At 42.9% G+C, this 22,400-nt stretch overlaps 1 protein-coding gene across 1 annotated transcript; it reads right to left on the bottom strand.

Annotated features, from left to right (window-relative positions):
• Window positions 1-2,671: 2,671 nt before the first annotated feature.
• LOC124593841 (transcription factor MafA-like) lies at window positions 2,672-21,919 on the bottom strand. The gene is made up of 4 exons (XM_047132188.1): window positions 21,709-21,919; window positions 3,537-3,615; window positions 2,921-3,371; window positions 2,672-2,734 (listed from the first exon to the last, which is right to left on the bottom strand). The coding sequence occupies exons 1-4, from the start codon at window positions 21,917-21,919 to the stop codon at window positions 2,672-2,674; spliced, it is 804 nt and encodes a 267-aa protein (XP_046988144.1).
• Window positions 21,920-22,400: the final 481 nt, after the last annotated feature.

Genomic DNA, 22,400 nt, shown 5'->3' with positions numbered 1-22,400 from the left:
TTAACAACAATAGACTACGTCATTTACAATGTTTTGTAGTGTTTATAGGTGTAGAATGAGTTTAACGGAAAATTTTAAATTTGGCAGCGTTTCTGCTCCATTTAAAGTACGCTCAATTTGGATGAATAAGTGATTAAGCAGATGGGTATTGCTCACCTAATGAATACAATAAAATCGTTTACATCAATCAGTTCAGGTACGGTTGACTTAAAAAGGAAAAAAATGATAGCAACCAAAAAAAGCTCACCTCAAAACATAAAGTTTAATGTAGTAAGAACGCAGTCCTTGAAATAGTACCATATGTTACGTTCTAGGTGGATTATGCCATACCCACTTTGTTGATTATTTGAAAATTAAGATAGTAGACAACTCCTAATGAAATGCAGTGTTCGTTGTCGGAATAGAGCTTCCCTACACTTCGAGATACTCTATAAATATCTGTCAACATCAGGTTCGTCACATATCGGCGTCAAAGTATTTCGATAGTGTTATATTTCAAGCTTCTTATGAATTATGAGTGTGTGCTCAAAGTTGATTCAAAGTTTCTATTATTTGTAGGCATCATATACAACACAGAGCAGGTCACCTAATTTGTTAGCTATAAAAGTTTTCGGAAGTGCTGAAGATGATGAGCAAAGGTTTCCGTAAAGGGAATACTATGCACAGTAGGAAATTATTTTAAAGCATGGTAAGAGTTCATAGTTTATGTATCTATGGCGGATATTAAAAGGAATAAGTTTTCTTTCTTTTCCTTTTTTAATTGTGAAACTAAGTATACCTTCCAGCAGCATACGACTGCTTCTTCAAAATAGTTTATAATGGTAAATGCTTGTTTAAGACTTTGAAATAGTAGGGATATATTCTAAAAGTGAGGGTTAAGAATACAACCAAACCGTTGGTTTACGTGTTATCAAAGTAAACATGGGTGGAACTTAAGCTTTGCTGTCAGCCGTTGTCTTTACATTTCGGATGGTAGGCGAATGTGACTGCAAGCCATATCATTCATGGCTCCATTACACTACTTCATCTGAGCCAGTACGTCGTTAAAAGAAATGCTGTAATACAAAGATACATATTTGAAAGCTCACTATTATTTTTGTGGGTGAATCGTATCGTATTAGATATCAAACGTTACAGAGAGGTATAAAGGTCTTTGTCATTCTAGCGTGAGGTTATTGCAAATGCTTACAGCCATAGGAAACAAAAAAAAGGAACTGTGGTACTCGCTACTAGTGCTGTCTCAAAGAATTTCATATTGGGTTGACAACACGGATAAATATGAAACTGTTACAATGTGAATACTCTTATTGCGCAGCAAAAGAAAGGTAATTTAAATTTTCGAAACAACTGAATAGATTACACATTTGCTATAACAGTTGATTTAATTAAACCTCTTAAACGAAAATGTTTTAACCAAAAAACTGTGCGAGCAAATGATAAAACTTTCCATGGCATAATTTTACTCTATGAGCAAAAAAGAAAAAAAGTTTTTCAAAGTAGATAAAGAAAGGGACGAACGTGTAGCCCATGTGAAAATACACACATTTTGAGCACCTAAAACCACCCATAACCTCTTTTATATTCTTATTGTTTCTGGAAATGTTTGGAACTAACAGCTGAAAAAGATACTACGTAACGTTAATCACTCTTTCGCAGAAATTTTAAACTCGATTTGATTATAAGTACGGTGACTTATGTGACTGGTATCAATCTCATCATCATATTTCTGGGTGTGCTGCTGCATCATCTTGCAAAATACCTAAAATACTAAAATAGTACAATGAAAAACGTTTCGGCTGTGCTATAACGGCCTTCCTAAGGGCGTAGAGTATGAGAATTGCCGCTGAAACAAGGCCGAAACGCCGGTTATTTTAGTATTTTATGTGTTTTGTAAGATAATCTGGCAGTTTATATATATGGAATTTAGTGACCTTCTCATGATTAAGAATTAGCTTGGGAACAGGTCGCGATATTGTTCATTTTTTAGCAGAATTATTATTTTCGTTACTTTACTGTTGAGAACTGAACACTTGCTAGTCAGCACATGTTTCTTGTAATTAGTTTAACCTTTTGTCTCACCTCGTTTCAACATCTGCTGACGCAAAATTGTTTGTGTGACGTCGTTTCTAAGAGGAGCATAGCGAAAGCTGTAGATCTTGCTTCTATAACCAAATCAGTAGTATCACTGTGGAAGAAGCGATACTGAAACGGAGTGTGGAGCACTGTCGTACTGCAGATTCGACCAAGCTTTCTGGTATATCAGTCTCCTGTACACAGGGCTGCTCCTACACGTAAATCAGGTAATATCGCTGTTGGTATGCGTTACTAGATCGACACGTTTGATCAATGCTTTTGGTATGTCAGTGTGTGTGGCAGTGTATCGCAGCAGGATTTTGTCACTTTGGGACCACCACTATTAAAATGACGTGTGAAGCACATTCGTATCTGACCAATGTTTTTGGATTTCAGTTTACGTGGCAGGCTACCGCAGTAGGCTGCTGCCACTGTGGGACCACCGCTATTGAAATGACGTGCGGAGCACTGTCGTATTGAGGATTCATATGTGAGAAATGTTTTTGGTGCGTCAGCTTTTGTGCCCGAAGTCCCGAACGTAGGCTATGGCAGAAGGCTTCCGTCACCGGCAAGACGGCGGCGAATCGGGCCGCCGGGCTCAGTAGGGCCTCCAGACGGCGGCGCCGTCGCTAGCGGAGTGCGCGCGCGGCTGCTGTTGCTGCTGAGGCACCGCGAGGCCGTTGCGCGCTTGGGAGGCGGCGTCTTCCTCCGCGCCGACGCCGCGCGATCCGCCGGCCGCCGCCGCTGCTGCAGCCGCCGCCGCCGCCGACACCGACGCGCAGGTGCCGAGTAGTCCGCCTAGCGCAGAGCCTCCGGTCGACGCCGCGCCGCCGTTCACGCCAGCCACCGATGGCGCGATGGCGTCGGTAGCCGTGGCGCCCGTCAGGTCCTGGTGGTGATGGTGGTGGTGCAGAGGGTGGTGGAATTGATGGTGGTGGTGGTGATGGTGGTGATTCTGATGGCCGCTGGCGGCCGAGTAGAGCTGCGAGTAGAGCAGCGATGCCGGCAGGACCGGCGCGCCCAGGTACAGGTTTGATCCGCCGGAGCTGGCGTAAGGTGCGGCAGCCGCGGCTCCGGTGGTGGCCGCCTGGTGGTGGTGGTGATGGTGGTGGTGTCCCGGCACCAGCGAGGAGAAGGAGGGTGCGGCACCGCCGTTGTGCTGGCCGGCTCCCAGCAGGTCGTCGCTGCTGCCGACTGGCGATTCGCCCGCCGAGGAGTCGCTTAGCGAGCGCGGCCCCGAGGCGACGAGCCCGAAGTCTGCAGACGAAGGATAACGCGGAACCAGCAGTCCGGCAGCGCTGGACCCCGCCGAGCCCGCGGAGCCGACGCGCTCCTGTTGCTGCTGCTGGGGATTGCCTGCGCCGTTGCTGGTTCCCCCGGCGGCACCGTTTGCCGTGTTGGCCCCCGCAGAACCGGTGGTGTCAGCGGCGCCCGTCTGGTGGTGGCCGACGCCGCCCCCGTGCTGCTGCTGCTGCTGCTGGGCACTCACCAGGCCGAGGTGCTGATCCAGGTCAGCCGTCGCTGTTGTCGTGTCGGGCAGCACTGCGATCATGCAAGCAGACTAAATGAGACCCAGTTTTGATAGCTGCAGCTGCGAGCGGCTCTTGGAGCAATTATGTCAAACAGTGTATTTGGTACAGACATGGAGCTGCATCATAAGTGAGAGTGGTTAGGGATTTACATTTACGTTTATACTCCGCAAGCCACCCAACGGTGTGTGGCGGAAGGCACTTAACGTGCCACTGTCGTTACCTCCCTTTCCTGTTCCAGTCGCGTATGGTTCGTGGGAAGAACGACTGCCGGAAAGCCTCCGTGCGCGCTCGAATCCCTTTAATTTTACACTCGTGATCTCCTTGGGAGGTATAACTTTGACTCGAAGCCCCACTGCAGACTCCTAACTAATGTACGAGCATATGAGATTGGATCCCAAATATGTGAGTGGCTCGAAGACTTCTTAAGTAATAGAACCCAGTACGTTGTCCTCGATGGTGAGTGTTAATCGGAGGTGAGGCTATCATCTGGAGTGCCCCAGGGAAGTGTGGTAGGTCCGTTGTTGTTTTCTATCTACATAAATGATCTTTTGGATAGGGTGGATAGCAATGTGCGGCTGTTTCCTGATGATGCTGTGGTGTACGGGAAGGTATCGTCGTTGAGTGACTGTAGGAGGATACAAGATGACTTGGACAGCATTTGTGATTGGTGTATAGAATGGCAGCTAACTCTAAATACAGGTAAATGTAAATTAATGCAGATGAATAGGAAAAAGTATCCCATAATGTTTGAATACTCCTTTAGTAGTGTAGCGCTTGACACAGTCACGTCGATTAAATATTTGGGCATAACATTGCAGAGCGATATGAAGTGGGACAAGCATGTAACGGCAGTTGTGGGGAAGGCGGATAGTCGTCTTCGGTTCATTGGTAGAATTTTGCGAAGATGTGGTCATCTGTAAAGGAGACCGCTTATAAAACACTAATACGACCCATTCTTGAGTACTGCTCGAGCGTTTGGGATCCCTATCAGGTCGTATTGAGGGAGGACATAGAAGCAATTCAGAGGCGGGCTGCTAGATTTGTTACTGGTAGGTTTGATCATCATGCGAGTGTTACGGAAATGCTTCAGGAACTCGGGTGGGAGTCTCTGGAGGAAAGGAGGCGTTCTTTCCGTGAATCGCTACTGAGGAAATTTAGAGAACCAGCATTTGAGACTGACTGCAGTACAATTTTACTGCCGCCAAGTTATATTTCGCGGAAAGACCACAAAGGTAGGATAAAAGAGATTAGGGCTCGTACAGAGACATATAGGGAGTCATTTTTCCCTCGTTGTGTTTGGGAGTGGAACAGGGAGAGAAGATGCTGGTTGTGGTACGCGGTACCCTCCGCCACGCACCGTATAGTGGATTGCGGAGTATGTATGTAGATGTAAATGAAGATGAAGTAGGGGGAGGCAATACATTCATACCTCATCCAGAAACGCACAATCTCGAAACCTGGACGGCAAGCTACACCGCGATGCAGAGCGCCTCTCTTGCAGAGTCTGACACTTGAGTTTGCTAAACTTCTCCGTAACGCTATCACGTTTACCAAATAACCCTGTGACGAAACGCGCCGCTCTTCTTTGGATCTTCTCTATCTCCTCTGTCAACCCGACCTGGTATGGATCCCACACTGATGAGCAATACACAAGTATAGGTCGAACGAGTGTTTTGTAAGCCACCTCCTTTGTTAATGGACTACATTTTCTAAGGACTCTCCCAATGAATCTCAACCTGGTACCCGCCTTACCAACAATCAATTTTATATGATCATTCCACTTCAAATCGTTCCGTACGCATACTTGCAGATATTTTACAGAAGAAACTGCTACCAGCGTTTGTTCCGCTATCATATAATCATAGCACACTGCACTCGCATTCGGGAGGACGACGGTTCAATACTGCGTCCGGCCATCCTCATTTAGATTATCCGTGATTTCCCTAAATCGCTCCAGGCAAATGCCGGGATGGTTCCTCAGAAAGGGCACGGCCCACTTCCTTCCCCGACCCTCCCTAATCCGATGAGACCAATGACCTCGCTGTCTGGTCTCCTCCCCGAAACAATCTAATCCATATAATAATACAATAAAGGATCCTTCTTTCTATGTATTCGCAATACATAACATTTGTCTATGTTAAGGGTCAGTTGTCACTCCCAGGTGCCTATCCGCTGCAGATCTTTCTTAATTTCGCTGCAATTTTCTAATGCTGCAACTTCTCTGTATACTACAGCATCACCCGCGAAAAGCCGCATGGAACTTCCGACACTATCAACTAGGTCATGTGTATATATTGTGAAAAGCAATGGTCCCATAACACTCCCCTGTGGCACGCCAGAGGTTACTTTAATGTCTGTACACGTCTCTCCGTTAAGATACTGATACTTATGATATTCGAGGGTTGACTGGTATGCTAAGACTGGTGAGAGGAGTAACGAATAGTAATAAAGTTGCGACCTAGCGATACAGTACACAACTGGCAAGCTTGGAGTAGAGCTTACTGAATAACACCTGAATGTTGCGAGAGTTTACGAGTTACGAGAAAATGACCAAAGGCTGGTGTCTCAAGATCTGAGCGTGATAGAGATCGAGCTAGATCTGTTAGATAAGACAGTACTGACACTATAGGAGACTAGCTGACAGCATAGGAGATGTAGAAGTAACAGTGTTTCAGGAGGCTAGCACCATGCAATCGACAGGCAGTTGAGCTCTTCACTGCTACCCGTGAAACAATTCCTCACCGGCCTGCAATGTGTCCAAAGGGAACAGCCAGCTTTATTAGAATAATGAACAGACGTTGTCGTTATTCAGTCACATTGCATCGGTATGGATCAACACCAATAGGGCACAGATACATCCATTGGTGCAGTTTCCAGTAGCAGGACTAAGTGCACGATACAAGTCCTTCACAGTACACCACCACCCAACAAAGTGGGAGCTACATTTAATCACATGCAACTACAAACACATGAGCTGATGTTAGTTGCTAAAGAAAACAAGTGTTACACATCCGCTCACAAAACAAAATTCATGAAACTTCTTGGCAGATTAAAACTGTGTGTCGGACCGAAACTCGAACTCGGGACCTTTGCCTTTGGCGGGCAAGTGCTCTACCAACTGAGCTACCCAAGCACGACTCACGCCCCGTCCTCACAGCTTTAATTCCGCCAGTACCATATCAGCGCACACTCAGCTGTAGATTGAAAATTTTATTCTAGAAACCAAAATTCACAGTTGCCAGGGAGAAAAAATCACGATTTGCCCAAACTGAGTGGTGCAGACCGACGCAAATGCATGCCACGTAGAATTTTTTTTTTAGGAAAATCTGACTCAGAAGGACATCCACGGGATATCCTGGCGCCACACCCTTATTACCAGACACCCGATACGTAAAAACCTGAAGTGGTTATCACAAATTGCTACGAGTGAGGTCAGCCTAGGGACAGACACGATTAGAATTACACGGCAGTGGTTTGCTGATTAACGCCACAATTTGTGACAATTGGGAAGAGCTGTTCATCTACCAGATACCATAACTGCGACGACTGTTATTAATGTGTCACAGCAATTGTTTTATTGACCAGATAAACCATTAGAGGTACTTCAGGGCCGAAACCTGAGCTACTTTTACGACGCCTGGGAACCCGATCTTCTTCATTCACTGGACAACTAATAGAAAGTCATAAACGACGCATATGCTCTAGCGTGTACTGCAATGCAGTGAAGAAGGCAGCAGTAAAGGCATGACGATGAATGTCTCACTTTCTTATACTGTTGCAGTTATAACCCTTCTTTGGGTGACCCGTAATTTAGGCGGAAAACCACCTGCCACTTGAGATCCCAGTGGGTCATTTCCCAATAGACTGAGATAATCTTAGAAAATAGCAGTTAATGCAGCAAGCAGCTAATGAACACAGTGGTTTACGCTGAATTAGAGTAAGGAGAGTCAAAATCTATTATACCTATTTGTAAAACTATCGGACATGTTGTCAGGTCTTCTCCAAAAGTATGGAAACTCTACGATCTGGTGAACTGGATCTCTCAAAGAGTGGAGATATGTTTCACAACGACCCTGTCTGAAGAAGATGCAAAATTAAGTCATAGGAAGGATGGCCCAAGAAACCATGCAAAGTGAGGCCTTCAGCTGCACTGTCCCTCTATTGAACTCAGTTCTTTTGTGGTACCACTGAGTTATCATTTAATGATAATAGGTTTTAATCATTTTTGAAGCTATGAGATCGTTAATCCGGTGTTTCAGTGTATATCTAATGCCTGTTACAAAACGCCCTGGTAGTCAGCTGAACAATGTCAGTGCGTCACCACCAAATGCTCATAGCTCGTAATTAGGCATTTTAAAGCCCGTCTTTACTGGACACATTTTTCTTGTTATGGTCCACGTTACTCCCACCAGAAATATGACAAGCAAAGAGTTTACAGTAGAAGAGATGTGTTTCATTTTATCGACGATGAACAAGTGGTCACAGCTGTTAAGGTATCCATTTTAAAGCCCACATGTATCAGAAATTTTTCCTTGATTTGTACCGCACTGTCACCTCTGAAAGGTATCTACCCTACAGTCTTAACGACAACAGTACCTGTACAGGTATTCCACTATCAGATGTATCGGAACGATAGTCGCTTAAAACTTTCGATTCTGTCGTTTCCGAACCATGGTCTCTTACCTCATTTCGATGCATCACCCCTCTCTATCATCCATGACAGTTAGTAACATCGCCACGGTATCACCCTGCTCACCACCAAATGTAGACAGTGAGCTGCCAATGCCAGACTGCCACAGAAAACTAGCTGTGGGCTGCTAACAGTGGTAAATCCAAATGCTGCGACTTACCACAGGCTGAAGGTGTTGATTATGTCTTTCTGCTGGTACACTTCACATTCGACCAGAACATTCAGAATACCACCATAACGTAGAAAATCAGTGTTGGACATATCATTTTGTTCTTCATGTATCTAATCTGATTTTGACACTGAACGCACTGCTTTATCCGAATAACGTGATCACTACCTGATCCAAATCGTAAATTTACATTTTCGTATGGTTTTAGACCCCATCCAGCGAATAGATATAGCACAAGATGATTGAATTAAATGTAAGATATCAGTAACACAAGTTTTATATTGTGTTCTAACACAACCAGATGTTATAAGAAAGTGTGTATCTCTGAATTAATGAACATAGCTCTGGAACGTCCGTTTTGGACTGTTCTCTCATTGCAGCTCGGAAAATGAAACCACTGACTGTTTAAAAACGCTACACTACTTGGAACATTTTCATCACATGTAAACAGAGGGAGGCGGAGATAAAAGCGGACCCTATTCGTCATAAGGCATAAAACAGTTAACCTGGAAAAACTGTATGAGGAAAAATGGTTGTCAGAAGAACAACCATTTATACAAGGTAAGTAATGGACTTTACCATCCCAACAAAAATGTTAGAACTTTCATCTCCATTGCATAATGCAACGGAATGCGTTTGAATGTAAGATTATTAAATGGAAATATATGTTAAATGGGATGTGGTTTGTTAGTAACGTGATCCTTGAAGAAATGAAGCACCCACTGATTTCAATATAAGGAAACACGCTAGCATATCGCAGAATATTACACAACTCCTCCATAGAAAGTGAGGTAGTTGCTCAAGTTTTAAGTAAATGCAAATTAAAATACTTGATTCGCTAAAACTGTACACCTTCCCTGACCTTATAAAGGTTGCTCGAAAAGTCCACGGGTGTACCGCCGGTCCATAGTGTCCAATGGGCACAATATTTCGGCGATCAGACATGTTGCCATCGTCAGTGCCCGTTGGACACAATGGACCGGCAGTACACCCGTGGACTGTTCGAGCAAAAAATACGCCGGGAGAAGTTAAAGAACCACATCTTATAAAGGTTTCTGCAAAGAACTGCGGAATATTTGTTGATACTTTAAAGTTACTGACTCTCATAAATGACGGAAATGTAATGAAATTTTAGAAGTGAGATTAAATTGAGTGTAAAAGGATTTCAAGGATAAGATTCGCTCATGACATTGCTATGCATTATAACAGTGAGGACAAATAACTAGATGTGTTGAACAGAATGAACTATCTACCAGACGTAGAAAACACCTTGAGCGTAAACCAACGAGTGACGCAGGTAATGAAGAACAGCAGAAATGAAATTAGCGATAAACTTACCTCAAAAATTGCCGAGGTCTGGGACGAGGGGTGGGGGTGGGGGGAGGGGGGCAATTAGCAGTCGAAGCAAAGGAATTTGACTAACTTGGAGACATACGAGGTGTGAGGAATGAAGCAAGGAGGACAGAAGAAGCAAATTAGCACAGACAAACAGAGTTACCTTCGCCAGGGCTTAACTTGAGAAAGAAATTTTTGGGAACTCCATGTGGAGTATCTAAGAGTATGAGCATGAATCATGGATTGCAGGAAAATTGATAAAGAAGAGAGTCGAAGCACTGGAGATACGGTGTTGCAGATGGATGTGAAAAACGTAATGCACTGCTAAGGTAAGTGATGGTTCTGAGCAGTATCGGCGAGCGCAAAGAAAAATAATGTAATTAGAGACAAGAAGCGATAAAACCCCGAGGAAAGACATCGAGGGAAAGCAGAGATTGGAATACGTACGGTGCTACAAATAATTAAAGACATTGGGTGTACGTACTAATCGGAGGAAATTATAGTCACGGGAGAGAAAAATCTGTCGGAAGGCACCATACCAGGCGTAAGACTCACCAGAAACAAAATGTCCGAGATGGTGGGTCGTTAAGCCACACAAGTGCATAAACTGAGGAGGAGGCAGGTATAAACTGTTGGGATGTATCGGAAAAGACGCATCATCAAACAGCCACCAACACGCCCGCGAAATCACTATCTGTTCTCCCTGAATAAAAAGATGTTTTATCGATAAGGGTACAGAAAACGTTAAAAGCTGTAAAATATCGCAACAACTTCGTTTTTTTTGTTGATTAACAACACTACCCTTTACCGTTTCTTGTAGATTTAGGCTTGCGAGGAAGCCATATAAACAAAATACAACAAAAAGTAGGAGAAGCTCCTACTTCATAATCTATGAACACAGTATATGTTTGCACCAAATATATCTTTGGTATTTTAAGTAAATTACTTTCTTCATATGTCTACTAACTATTTCTGCTTCCTCATCTAAACGTTTATTAATAACGTCTTTACTCCTGTGTTTTTCTACGTTTTCAGTGCTTTATTACTGTGACCGTATAATCACTTTCGGCGTTGTTGAGATATCTGATCTAATTCTCATGTTACTTGTGGTCCCAGTTTTCACTCTGAAGTGCTGTTTTTCGGAGAAAGGTTGTGACAAGTTAAGTAGTCAATTATGTCTACATTTTACGTTGTGTGATATGTGCGACAGAAGTTGTTTCTACATTTCCATATAAAAGTCAAACATTTCACGAGGACGAAATCGTGTTCGGATATGACTCGACAATTATTTAATGGGTTTTCTTAACACTTCCATCAGAAATCACTGTGTCAGTCGACATCCATCATTTCTGTATAATGTCTGCCTCCATACCTGGGAGGTCAACACGTCTGATTGTCATGCGGTGGACCGCCAATCAGAATTGCGACGTTTCCCGCTCGTTACCTGACAGTTGTACTGGGAGTGAGGCCACAAGAAAGAAGTCTCTCGCTAGCTTTGAACGCGGACGGTCATGTTACTAGTTTCAGTCAAAATAATGTATAAAATGAAGAAATAATTATCTTCTCGAGTACAGACTGTGTGGCCATAATAGCAGTTGCATTTACGGACAGTTTCGTGAAGTTCGGAAGTTTTGGAATGTTTTTGTTGGAGTGATATTCGAGTGTGAAAATTTGGCCTTCAAAGTATCTGCATGGCATGTTTCAGTATTCAACCACTAAGCATTTTTGGAGAGCAATTTCTTTTTTTTTTTTTTTGAAATCCACCAGAAGGACCGAATGTAATATGTCATGTTAGTGGTGGAATTAATGACTGTGGAAATGTTTAACTCGGGTCGGATTTGCACATATTTCTGGATGCTGTGCGTGCGAAATTAATGTATGAATTGTGCGCTTGACGGAAATAACCAATAGGTTACATGTGGACTGAATAGTACCGTTTCTTTGGTTAAAATGAAACGGTACAGTAGTATCCGCTCTATAACCAGCAGGTTTCGCTGCTCGCTCGCACCGGGAAATAGAAACAGAGGCGGCTCCGCAACCAGTTTTATTACACGACGCGGCCGGCCGCGGGTGCAACAGAACCCATGTGGACGGATGGAAAGAAATGTGTCAGGCTTCATAAAACGTATTTATATGTGTCGTGTATTATGCCTTTCTTGTACGTGGATGTGAATCTGCACATGAACTTTCCTAATCCTCCTCACACCTTTCCGTAAAGCTGGCCAAATCTTTGTTGGGAAGTAGTTCTATAATATAGTAGTGCCAACCTTACTCCTGGCTAGGGGATCAGAGAGACAGCACAGGCAGGTAAAAGTCAAAGACTTTCCAGTGTCACAAGATTTGGGGTGGAGAGGTTGGTCACGGCCAAGTGGTTCAACCACCCCCTCCACTGGGGGCCCAGGAAGACCTCCGGGTGCCCGCCATATTCTCAGGAGGGGTTACAGAAGACGGGTAAGTGAGCAGACGTGTCCTCAGTGCGTCTGTCTCAATGTTCAAGCATGGAAGAGATGTATTTGAATATTTATACTAATTCTTTTATTTCCACCTTCGGACTGTGTAAGGAAATGAATGTGCTCGTTTAATTCCGGAAATTTGCCCCCCTGTGTTAAAGTATCTGGTCCCCAGTTTGCCCGTTATCCTCCTCACATAGTGAATGTCCTATGTAAAATATTGGGAGACTTTGGTGGTATACATTTGGCCAACGCAATTCCATCTTACCCGTAAAAATGTGCCTGCAGATTAGTATATAATATACCCGAGCTATAGGTTGTAAAATTGTAATATCTGTAAACTGAAACAATGGCTGGAATCGCTGTAAAGTCGAGTGATAATGTTTAAAATATATAATCAATTGTCATCAATCTTTAACATACCTTAAAAATCACAAAGAAGTCAAGTTAAAGGAATTTTTTTAAAATAAAAGCTATAGAATGCAGCGACCCACACATCAGCGTATGAGCCCTCCAGCCCCTTGCCTAGTATCGTACAGAAGGGACACGCTCTCTAGGTAGCGCTATGAAGCTCCTCTCCCCAGTTATCCGTTGCGCAATTTTGATTCAGGGCTTGACGACATCAACATTCATCTGGCGTCCCTAGGCAAGGAGGTATGACGGTAAACTTTCAAAAAGAACAAATAAACATTTTTGTGAGAAAATTTCGGACATTATTTTCCAGAAACCAATCTTACCGCCCGATAAATCTTTTAGTGACAGTTTTTCCACAGAACTTTATTTCATTACTAGAGTTGCGCGGCCTCAGTAATTGTAGATATTAGATGGTGTTTTTTATCAACGCTGCTTTTACATAATCTTGTAAATATCTACGTTGCCGAGTGAAGGGACATCGAGCAGACGCCGTTCTGAGGTAGGTGAATTTCTAATTTGCAGCCTGCCCAGGACAAAACGGAATTTCAAACCTCGCCACGCCGCAACCAGAATTCTATTCCCAGTATTGTCAGGGAATTTTCCTTTCAGGAATTACGTAAAAGGGATGCACTCAGACTCGCGATATTAATTGAGGGGGTACTGAAATAAGAAGTAACAGCTTCAGGGTCTGATAAGATTACAAATGCTAAGAGAGAGGAGTGCTCACCTGATGCCTCTCCATAAAGTATCGAAATGATGGCACTGGCAGTGGAAGAAAAACGGCAACCGGCCGGAATTGATAGCCCTCAAGGCTTGAAAGCGAAATTTGTATCACTCTAATTACACGTATCTTCTCGAAAACCATTGGAAGGTTGCCATAGCACAGACATTCTCATGGAGTAATGCAGGCATGGGTGCCCGTTGCCTTTAGACTGATTGGGAGACAAAAACTACCTTGGCTTCCAAACAGATTTGCTGGGCATGCAGTAAAAGCGTTTTACTAAAACGGACGTTTAACCCGACGATGTCTTGTTACGAAAACTGCTCGAGGGAATAGTCGCCATTTCATGAACGAATAGCTGCGATTAGTAGCGGATCGCCCGCTGTTTACTTTCGATTTGATGCTTTCGGGAAATTGCCTCTCATTTTTACAGCGTGAGCTCTCACGGTAATGAGCCGCTCCGTGTCCACGGAACAGGGATTTCCACGCACTCCGCAGTGCTTCCTGATCCTGCTATAAGTTGGCAAAAACTGCCCGCGTGCATCTGATAAATGACGTTAATTGCATTTCACTAGTTTCATATCACTGTTTGTATGCCAGCGTATTAGTACCAAACGTAGTGAGTCACAAAATATGTCAGTAGTGGCATTGAAAATTTCTTCCGCTCAGCATTTAGAACAATTAAGAGATGCAGGTGATAGAGAATACGCACTTATAATTCAAATAAAGTAGCATGAGTATGACACTATGTTACAATTGACATTTCATTCCAATCACGACAAATTAAGAAATCTGTCTGTACCTCAGTTGACCATGTTAATAAACAATCAGTCTGCCATTATGATTCCCCTAACAACGGCCAGGAATGAAGAATCAGAAGTAATCATCCTCGGTCGTCTTTATAAAACGTTTTCTCTTTAGGCTAAAAGTGATTTTCACCTTTGAGACGGATTTATGAATACAAAAATTTATTACGAGACTCATACAGGAATGAAACAAACATATACGGTATAGAGAGTGCAATATCTAATACAAAGAACTGAACCTTTTGTATGTGCTCGCTGGCAACCTTGCTAAGAGTGTTAGCCATTTATTCGCCTAATATTTACGTAACATATTTACGTAACATTGCTCCTAAGATGTCAGTTACAACGGTGTGTTCGCTGGCAGAATTTTTTTTAAAAAAGCGCTCTGTGATGCGATTTCGCTTCCTGAAACCGTAAAAAGGTTAGAAATCTTCTCTATTCACTCTTAGGTACGCTCAGTTCGTCTTTCAGAAAGGTAAAGGCACCAGAGAGAAAGTTCTAGCGTTGCACTTGATGATGGAAGCAAGACTTAAGACCAAAAAAAAACAAACACAGCCATAGGATTTGTTGCCCTAAAAAAGCGTTCGACAATGTAAAATGGTGCGAAAAGTTTGAAGTTCTCAGGAAAATATGTGTTAGCTATAAGGAAAGTAGGTAATAGACGATGTACAAGAACCAAGACGTAGTAATAAGAATGAAAGACAAAGGGCGTAGTGTTCGGAATAAAAAACGTGTAAGATTGGGATGTAGTCTTTCACCGCTACTGCTCAATCTATACACTGAAGAACAGAAGACAGGAATAAAGGAAAGTTTCAAGAGTGGGATCTTAATTCAAGATGAAATAACATAAACGATTAGATTCGCTGACGACGTTGCTATCCTCAACGAAAGTGTAGTAGAATTACAGGACCTGTTGAATGGTCTAATGACCACTGAATGTCGACTGAGAGAAAGCCGACGAAACACGAAACTAATGAGGAGTAGTGGATAAGATACTAGCGATAGATTTAACATCAAAATAGAGGACCACGATGTAGAGGGATTTAAGGAATTCTTTCATCTTAAAACAAAATAACACACGACAGACGAAGCAAGGTGGAAATAAAGAGCCAATTAGGACAGGCAAATAGGACAGTCCTGGCCAAGAGAAGTTCATTAATAACAAAATTTCAGCCCCAGTCGAGAAAGACACTTCTGAAATGTACGTCTGGAGCACTGCATTGTAAGGCATTCCGGGCACACCGAAAAACAGTTATCTAAGTCTTTGAGATGTGGTGCTATAGAAGGATTCTGAAAGTTAGGTGAGCTGATGCAAAATGAGAAAGTTGTTTGCAGAATCGGTGAAGAAAGGAACATATGGAAGACACTGATAAGAGGACGAGACAGGATGACACGTGTATTAAGACAACAGGGAATAACGTTCATGGTATTAGAGGGAGTTCGTAGGGTAAAAAATTGCTGCGGAAGACAGTTTAAATTGTACCCTCATACCAGAAGTCAGAATATTACGTTTCTTTCCTCGAGATGATGATTCGATCATGGAGTTGTGTTCACTGTTGCTGAAAATGCTTGTTTTTTATGTAAACTCAACAGATTAGTATCTTCATGCCCTCCTGACATCAAATCCAGGTTTTGCAAATACAGTATTTTGTTTTGTCTTCTTTGCTTGAGAAATGACAATAGTTATAATATGATAAACAGTAATAATACAGTATTAATAAAATTAAAGGGATTAGAAAGCATCTAACAACAATGAAAATGATAGTATACACTGAGAAGCGTTGAAACTAGTGGTACTACTTCTGCTACTACTACTGCTACTATTTTTTCTACTGCTGGAGCTGCTAATAGTAATAATAATAATGATAACAAAAATTGTGACAGCAGATGTTACACATTGTTATAGTTGGTGTGAAATAGTGATCTCTTTTTGGCTTACTGACTTCTGAGAGAGAAGTTTCGGAAGAATGATCCACATAAGTGTTTTGGTAACTGCTGAAGCTCTGCTTGGGTAGAAGGGAATTTAGTTGTAATGGGGTTAGATGCGCATACACGAACATGATGGTCAGGGTTGTTGTTTTAGCAGATATTTAATTAATCACCTTTTGCAGGTGCATATGTTATTTAGTTCCCTGAAATCATTCCAAAGTCAGGTTACTGCAACTGAAAAGGTCTTAGTGAAGTTGAACCAAAAGGAATAAGAACAGTGTTTCCCCTGTGTAATTTAGGCAAGAGCGTTAAGGTTGGGACGGAAATCTCTGCGCTCGTCTGGAAGTAGCCAGGGTAGTCGTGTAGAAGATGGTGAAATATAATCAAAACTCTCAGATATAATATCGTGCGCAGGCTTTCAGTACAAGTTCCAGACGCCTTGAACTTTTCTGAGAAAGACCTTGCAGGATAGTATAGCTGTAATCAACAACTGGGAGTATAGTCATCTGCACAGCTTTCATTTTCAGGTCAAAAGAAAAAGCTTTAATTAATTTGGTAGGGCAAGGAGAGATGCTGATGCGATCTTGCCCATTGTAGCTATGTGATCAGTGGTGTTTTGTATTTCATCTGTTATTGCTCCTACGATCTTCCTTTGTCCGTCCCGTTAGCGATAACAGATGATACAGATTTACGCAGATAATTTTCAGAGTATATCCGTCTAAGTGCAACATAATAAAACCATTTTTATCATCTTATACTGTCTTCGCCTTTTTTTAAACGTATTGTCAGTGGCATAAAAGCTATACATATTTATGGGTATACCATTTTGACTTACATATTAGACACTGCATTTTGAGGGTAGAAACAGTTCTCACATTTTCTGACTTTGTATGATCTAATAGCGGCCAAAATTAGTGCTGTCAAGGTTTGTAACTGATGTACTACTTATAAATGTGCGCCTGTCCTGTTGGTTTTACTGCTGTTCTTCTCCCAACCTTTCGAAAAATCACTGACACAGCACTGAGAACGTGCACACATCTTTTCTTTGCATTCTGTTTCACATGTTGTGCCTTCAACATATGTGTGTGTGTGTGTGTATGTGTGTGTGTGTGTGTGTGTGTGTGTGTGTGTGTGGTGTGTGTGTGTGTGTGTACTTGAATTTATTAACTCAGGCGTCAAAAGTCATGGGGTACCTCGTTCTTGCCTGGTGTAGCGCAGGAAATTGGCGTGGAATGGACTCAAAAGATTCGTTGGACGTCCCCTGCAGAAATATTTAGCCATGCTGTCGCTGTAGCCGCTCATAATTGCGAAGGTGTTGCCGATGCAAGATTTTGTGCTCAAACTGACCTCCCGATTATGTTCCGTAATCTTTCGATGAGGTTCATGTCGGGCGATCTGGGTGGCTAAATAGTTCGAATTGTCCAGAATGTTGTCCAAACCAATAGCAAACAATTGCGGCACGGCGGGCTGCGTGGTTCATTGTCATGCATAAAAATTTCGTCGTTGTTTGGGAATATGAGGTCCACGAATGGCTGCAGATGATCAGCGATCAGTTCAGTCTGACCAGAGGAGTCAGTCCATTCCACGAGAACACAGGCCACACCATTGAGGAGCTACCATCAGCTTGCACAGAGACTTGTTGACAACGGAAGTCCATCATAGGTGGTGAACATATTAATGTGATTGGATCCTGAATTATGAATGATGTTCGAAAGAGTGGAGAGCAAGGGAATCACACATGATGACTTCAGTGCCTAGAAACCGAGTAACTAAAATGTTGAATCATTATTATGTTATTCAAAATTGATAAGGTTCCTGTATTGTTTATAATCTTCAAGTGCGGTGTCTAGAGTATAAGGTAAATCGCTTTCTCTCTCTGGCTCACCAGTCTTCTGACGGGTTTGACGCGACCCGCCACGAATTCCTCTCCTGTGACAACGTCTTCAGTTCAGAGTAACACTTGCAACACACGTCTCAGTTATTTGCTGTTTTCCTCTACAGTTTTTGACCTCTACAGCTTCCTCTAGTACCATAGAAGTCATTCCCTCATTTCTTAACAGATGTCCTATCATCCTGTCTCTTCTCCTTGTCAATGTTTTCCACATATTCCCTTCCGCTCCGATAACTGTAGAACTTCCTCATTCCTTACCTTAGCAGTCCATCTTATTTTCAACATTCATCCATAGCATCACATCTCAAATGCTTCGATTCTCTTCTGTTTCGGTTTTCCCACAGACCATGTTCCACTATCATATAATGCTGTACTCCAGACGTACATTCTCAAAAATTTCTCCCTCAAATTAAGGCCTATGTTTGAAACTAGTAGACTTCTCTCCACCAGGAATGCCCTTCCTGGAGTTGTGCTCGAATCACACTGAGACTCTCCCAACGTAATACAGATGTTCCGTGGCTTGTTGGCTCTGAAGGGCAAGGACAAGTCGCCTAACACTGTGGAGCAATTGGCACCGCAATGAAGACTGATTAACCCCAATAATGAACAGAGGATCACCTCTGTGGAGTGAACGCTGCTTCTTCTACGACTGATCTTAAGTTTCTCGCTCTTCTCATTTCTGCTGCTTCTCATTACTTTCGTCTTTCTTCGATTTACTCTCAGTCCATATTCTGTACTCATTACATCGTTCATTCGATTCAGCAGATCACGTAATTCTTCTTCACATTCATTCAGTACAGCAATGTCATCAGCAAATCGTATCATTCATATCCTTTCACTCTGAATTTCAATTCCATTCCTGAACCTTTCATTTATTTCCATTCTTTCTCAGAATTTCTAACATCTTACACGATTTTACAACGTCGAACGCTTTTTACAGCTCGACAAGTCCTATGAATGTATCTTGATTTTTTTTAGTTTCGTTTCCATTATCAACCGTAACGTCTCTCTCGCCTTTACCTTTTCTAAAGCCAAACATGGTCATGTAGCACATCCTCAATTTTCTTTTCCATTCGTCTCTAGATTATTCTTGTCCGCCATTTGGATGCATGAGCTATTAATCTTACTGTGCTATAATTCTCGCACTTGTCAACTCTTGCAGTCTTCGGAATTGTGTAGATGATATTTTTAAGAAAATCAGATGGTATGTTGGCAGACTGATAGTGTACATTCTACATACCAACGAGAACAGTCGTTTTGTGGCCACTTCTACCAATGATTTTAGAAAGTCTGATGGAATGCTATCTATCCCTTCTACCTTATTGGATCGCAAGTCCTCCAAAGCTCTTTTAAATTCTGATTCTAACACTGGATCCCCTATCTCTTCTAAATCGACTCCTGTTCCTTCTTCTCTCATACCAGAGAAATGTTCCCCCTCATACAGGCTTTCAATCTATTGTTTCCAACTATCTGCTCTCTCCTCTGCAATTGACAGTGGAATCCCGGTTGCACTCTTGATGTTACCACCCTTGTTTTTAATGTCAACGAAGGTTGTTTTGACTTTCCTGTATGCGGAGTCTGTCGTTCCCACAATCATTTCTTTTTCGGTTTCTCCCCATTTTTCTTGCAGCAATTTCGTCTGAGCTTCACTGCAATTCCTACTTATTTCATCCCTCACTGACACGTATTTCTGTATTCCTGAGTTTCCCAGAATACTGTTGTACTTCCCCGTTTAATCGATCAACTGAATTGTTTCTTCTGTTAACCGTTACCCATGGTTTCTTCGCAGTTACCTTCCTTGTACCTATGTTTTTCTTTCCAACTTTCGTTATTGCCCTTTTTAAAAATGTCCATTCCTCTTCAACTGTACTGCCTACTGAGCTATTCCTTATTGCTGTGTGTGTAGCCTTAGAGAGCTTTAAGCGTATCCCAGGATTGGTTAGTACTTCCGTATGCCACTTCTTTGAGTATTGATTCTTCCTGACTACACTCTTAAACTTCAACCTACTCTTCATCACTACTGTATTGTATTCTGAGTCTGTGTCTGCTCCTGGGTACGCCTTACAATGCAGTACCTGATTTTGGAGTCTCTGTCTGACCATGATGTGTTGTTATTCTGGTCTTCAGTCCTGAGACTGGTTTGATGCAGCTGTCCATGCTGCTCTCTCCTGTGCAAGCTGCTTCATCTCCCAGTACGTACTGTAGCCTACATCCTTCTGAATTTGCTTAGTGTATTCATCTCTTGGTCTCCCTCTACGATTTTTACCCCCCACGCTGCCCTCCAATACTAAAATGGTGATCCCTTGATGCCTCAGAACATGTCCTACCAACCGATCCCCTCTTATAGTCAAGTTGTGCCACAAACTCCTCTTCTCCCCATTTCTATTCAATACTTCCACATTAGTTATGTCATCTACCCATCTAATCTTCAGCATTCTTCTGTAGCACCACATTTCGAAAGCTTCTATTCTCTTCTTTTCCAAACTATTTATCGTCCATGTTTCACTTCCATACATGGCTACACTCCATACAAGACCATGATGTAATGTAACTGAAATCATCTCGTATCACCCGGCCTTACCCAAGCATGCCTCATCCTCTAGTGACTGTTGAGCCGTAAAATGCTGTATCTACAAATGTTAAGAAATTTCAGGCCACTGATCATCTCTTTTCAAACAAAATAGAGTTCAGACGCGTATTGAATAACAAAATTACCTTTATTTGGTAGTTCAACGACGTATATCACCTGTAAGTTGTTAACATAATATAACATGCAAAAGAGACCGACAGGACGCTAAAAATTAAAGATGCTAGAGAATTTAGATAATTCGGTAATGAGCCTTTTGTCAATTTGCAGTTACTTTTGTACGTGTAAGAAGGTCATCCGAAGACCAGTATCAGTTGCAAAGCGATTTAGAAAAGATTGCTGTATGGTGTGGCAAGTGGCAGTTGACGCCAAATAACGAAAAGTGTGAGGTGATCCACAAGAGTTACAAAAGAAATCCGCTGGAATTAGATTACTCGATAAATAGTACAATTCTCAAGGCTTTCAATTCAACTAAGTACCTGGGTGTTAAAATTACGAACAACTTCAGTTGGAAAGACCACATAGATAATACTGTGGGGAAGGCGAGCAAAAGGTTGCGTTTCATTCGCAGGACACTTAGAAGATGCAACAAGTCCACTAAAGAGACAGCTTACACTTCACTCGTTCCTCCTCTGTTAGAATATTGCTGTGCGGTGTGGGATCCTTACCAGGTGGGATTGACGGAGGACATCGAAAGGGTGCAAAAAAGGGCAGCTCGGTTTGTATTATCACGTAGTAGGGGAGAGAGTGTGGCAGATATGATACGCGAGTTGGGATGGAAGTCATTAAAGCAAAGACGTTTTTCGCCGCGGCAAGATCTATTTACGAAATTTCAGTCACCAACTTTCTCTTGCGAATGTGAAAATATTTTGTTGAGCCCAACCTACATAGGTAGGAATGATCATCAAAACAAAATAAGAGAAATCAGACCTCGAACAGAAAGGTTTAGGTGTTCGTTTTTCCGCACGCTATTCGGGAGTGGAATGGTAGAGAGATAGTATGATTGTGGTTCGATGAACCCTCTGCCAAGCACTTAAATGTGAATTGCAGAGTAATCATGTAGATGTAGATGTAGATGAATATGGATGTAGATGTAGATGTAGAGACTTACGCGAGGAGACGGTGGAGGGCGAGGCGAAGGCGTCGTGCGCCGTGGTGGAGCCCTGGTCAGCGGAGAAGCCGAGCGCCGGCGTGTTGAAGCCGACGCCCGTGGAGGCGCAGCTGCCCGCCAGCCCTGCCGCCGCGCCGGTCAGGTAGGGCGAGTAGGGCGCCGAGCCGTAGCCCCAGTGGCTGTTGGACGCGCCCAGCCCGAACTGACTCATGTCTGCAACAGGCACAAGCCGCAGGCGCTGCCATCACCACACCGCGAGACGACGAGCTGGCGCATTGGTTAGCAGCAGTGTTGTTTCGCATGTTAGTGTTCCTTTTGGTATGGGTTTATTTATCGACTGTCATATGTAGACTACTGGCCATTAAAATTGCTACACAACGAAGATGACGTGCTACAGACGCGAAATTTAACCGAGAGGAAGAACATGCTGTGATATGCAAATGATTAGCTTTGCAGAGCATTCACACAAGGTTGGCGCCGGTGGCGACACCTACAACGTGCCGACATGAGGAAAGTTTCCAACCGATTTCTCATGCACAAACAGCAATTGGCCGGCGTTGCGTGGTGAAACGTTGATGTCATGACTCGTGTAAGGAGGAGAAATGCGTACCATCACGTTTCCGACTTTAATAAAGGTCGGATTGTGGCCTATCGCGACATTGCTGCTCGCGTTGGTCCAGATCCAATGATTG

Source organism: Schistocerca americana, chromosome 2, assembly GCF_021461395.2.
Source record: "Schistocerca americana isolate TAMUIC-IGC-003095 chromosome 2, iqSchAmer2.1, whole genome shotgun sequence".
NCBI lineage: Eukaryota > Metazoa > Arthropoda > Insecta > Orthoptera > Acrididae > Schistocerca > Schistocerca americana.
The sequence above is the reverse complement of the archived record's forward strand: the minus strand, read 5'-3'. Positions and strand labels throughout refer to the sequence as shown.

What these genes read in the sequence shown, in the direction of transcription:
- LOC124593841 (XM_047132188.1), bottom strand. Translation starts at nt 21,919, where the DNA reads ATGAGTCAGTTCGGGCTGGGCGCGTCCAACAGCCACTGGGGCTACGGC. An exon ending in GCCCTCCACCGTCTCCTCGC is followed by an intron (nt 3,616 to 21,708) that starts GTAAGTCTCTAC and finishes GCATGATCGCAG; the next exon opens with TGCTGCCCGACACGACAACA. An exon ending in CCGACGCCATCGCGCCATCG is followed by an intron (nt 2,735 to 2,920) that starts GTGGCTGGCGTG and finishes GCGGTGCCTCAG; the next exon opens with CAGCAACAGCAGCCGCGCGC.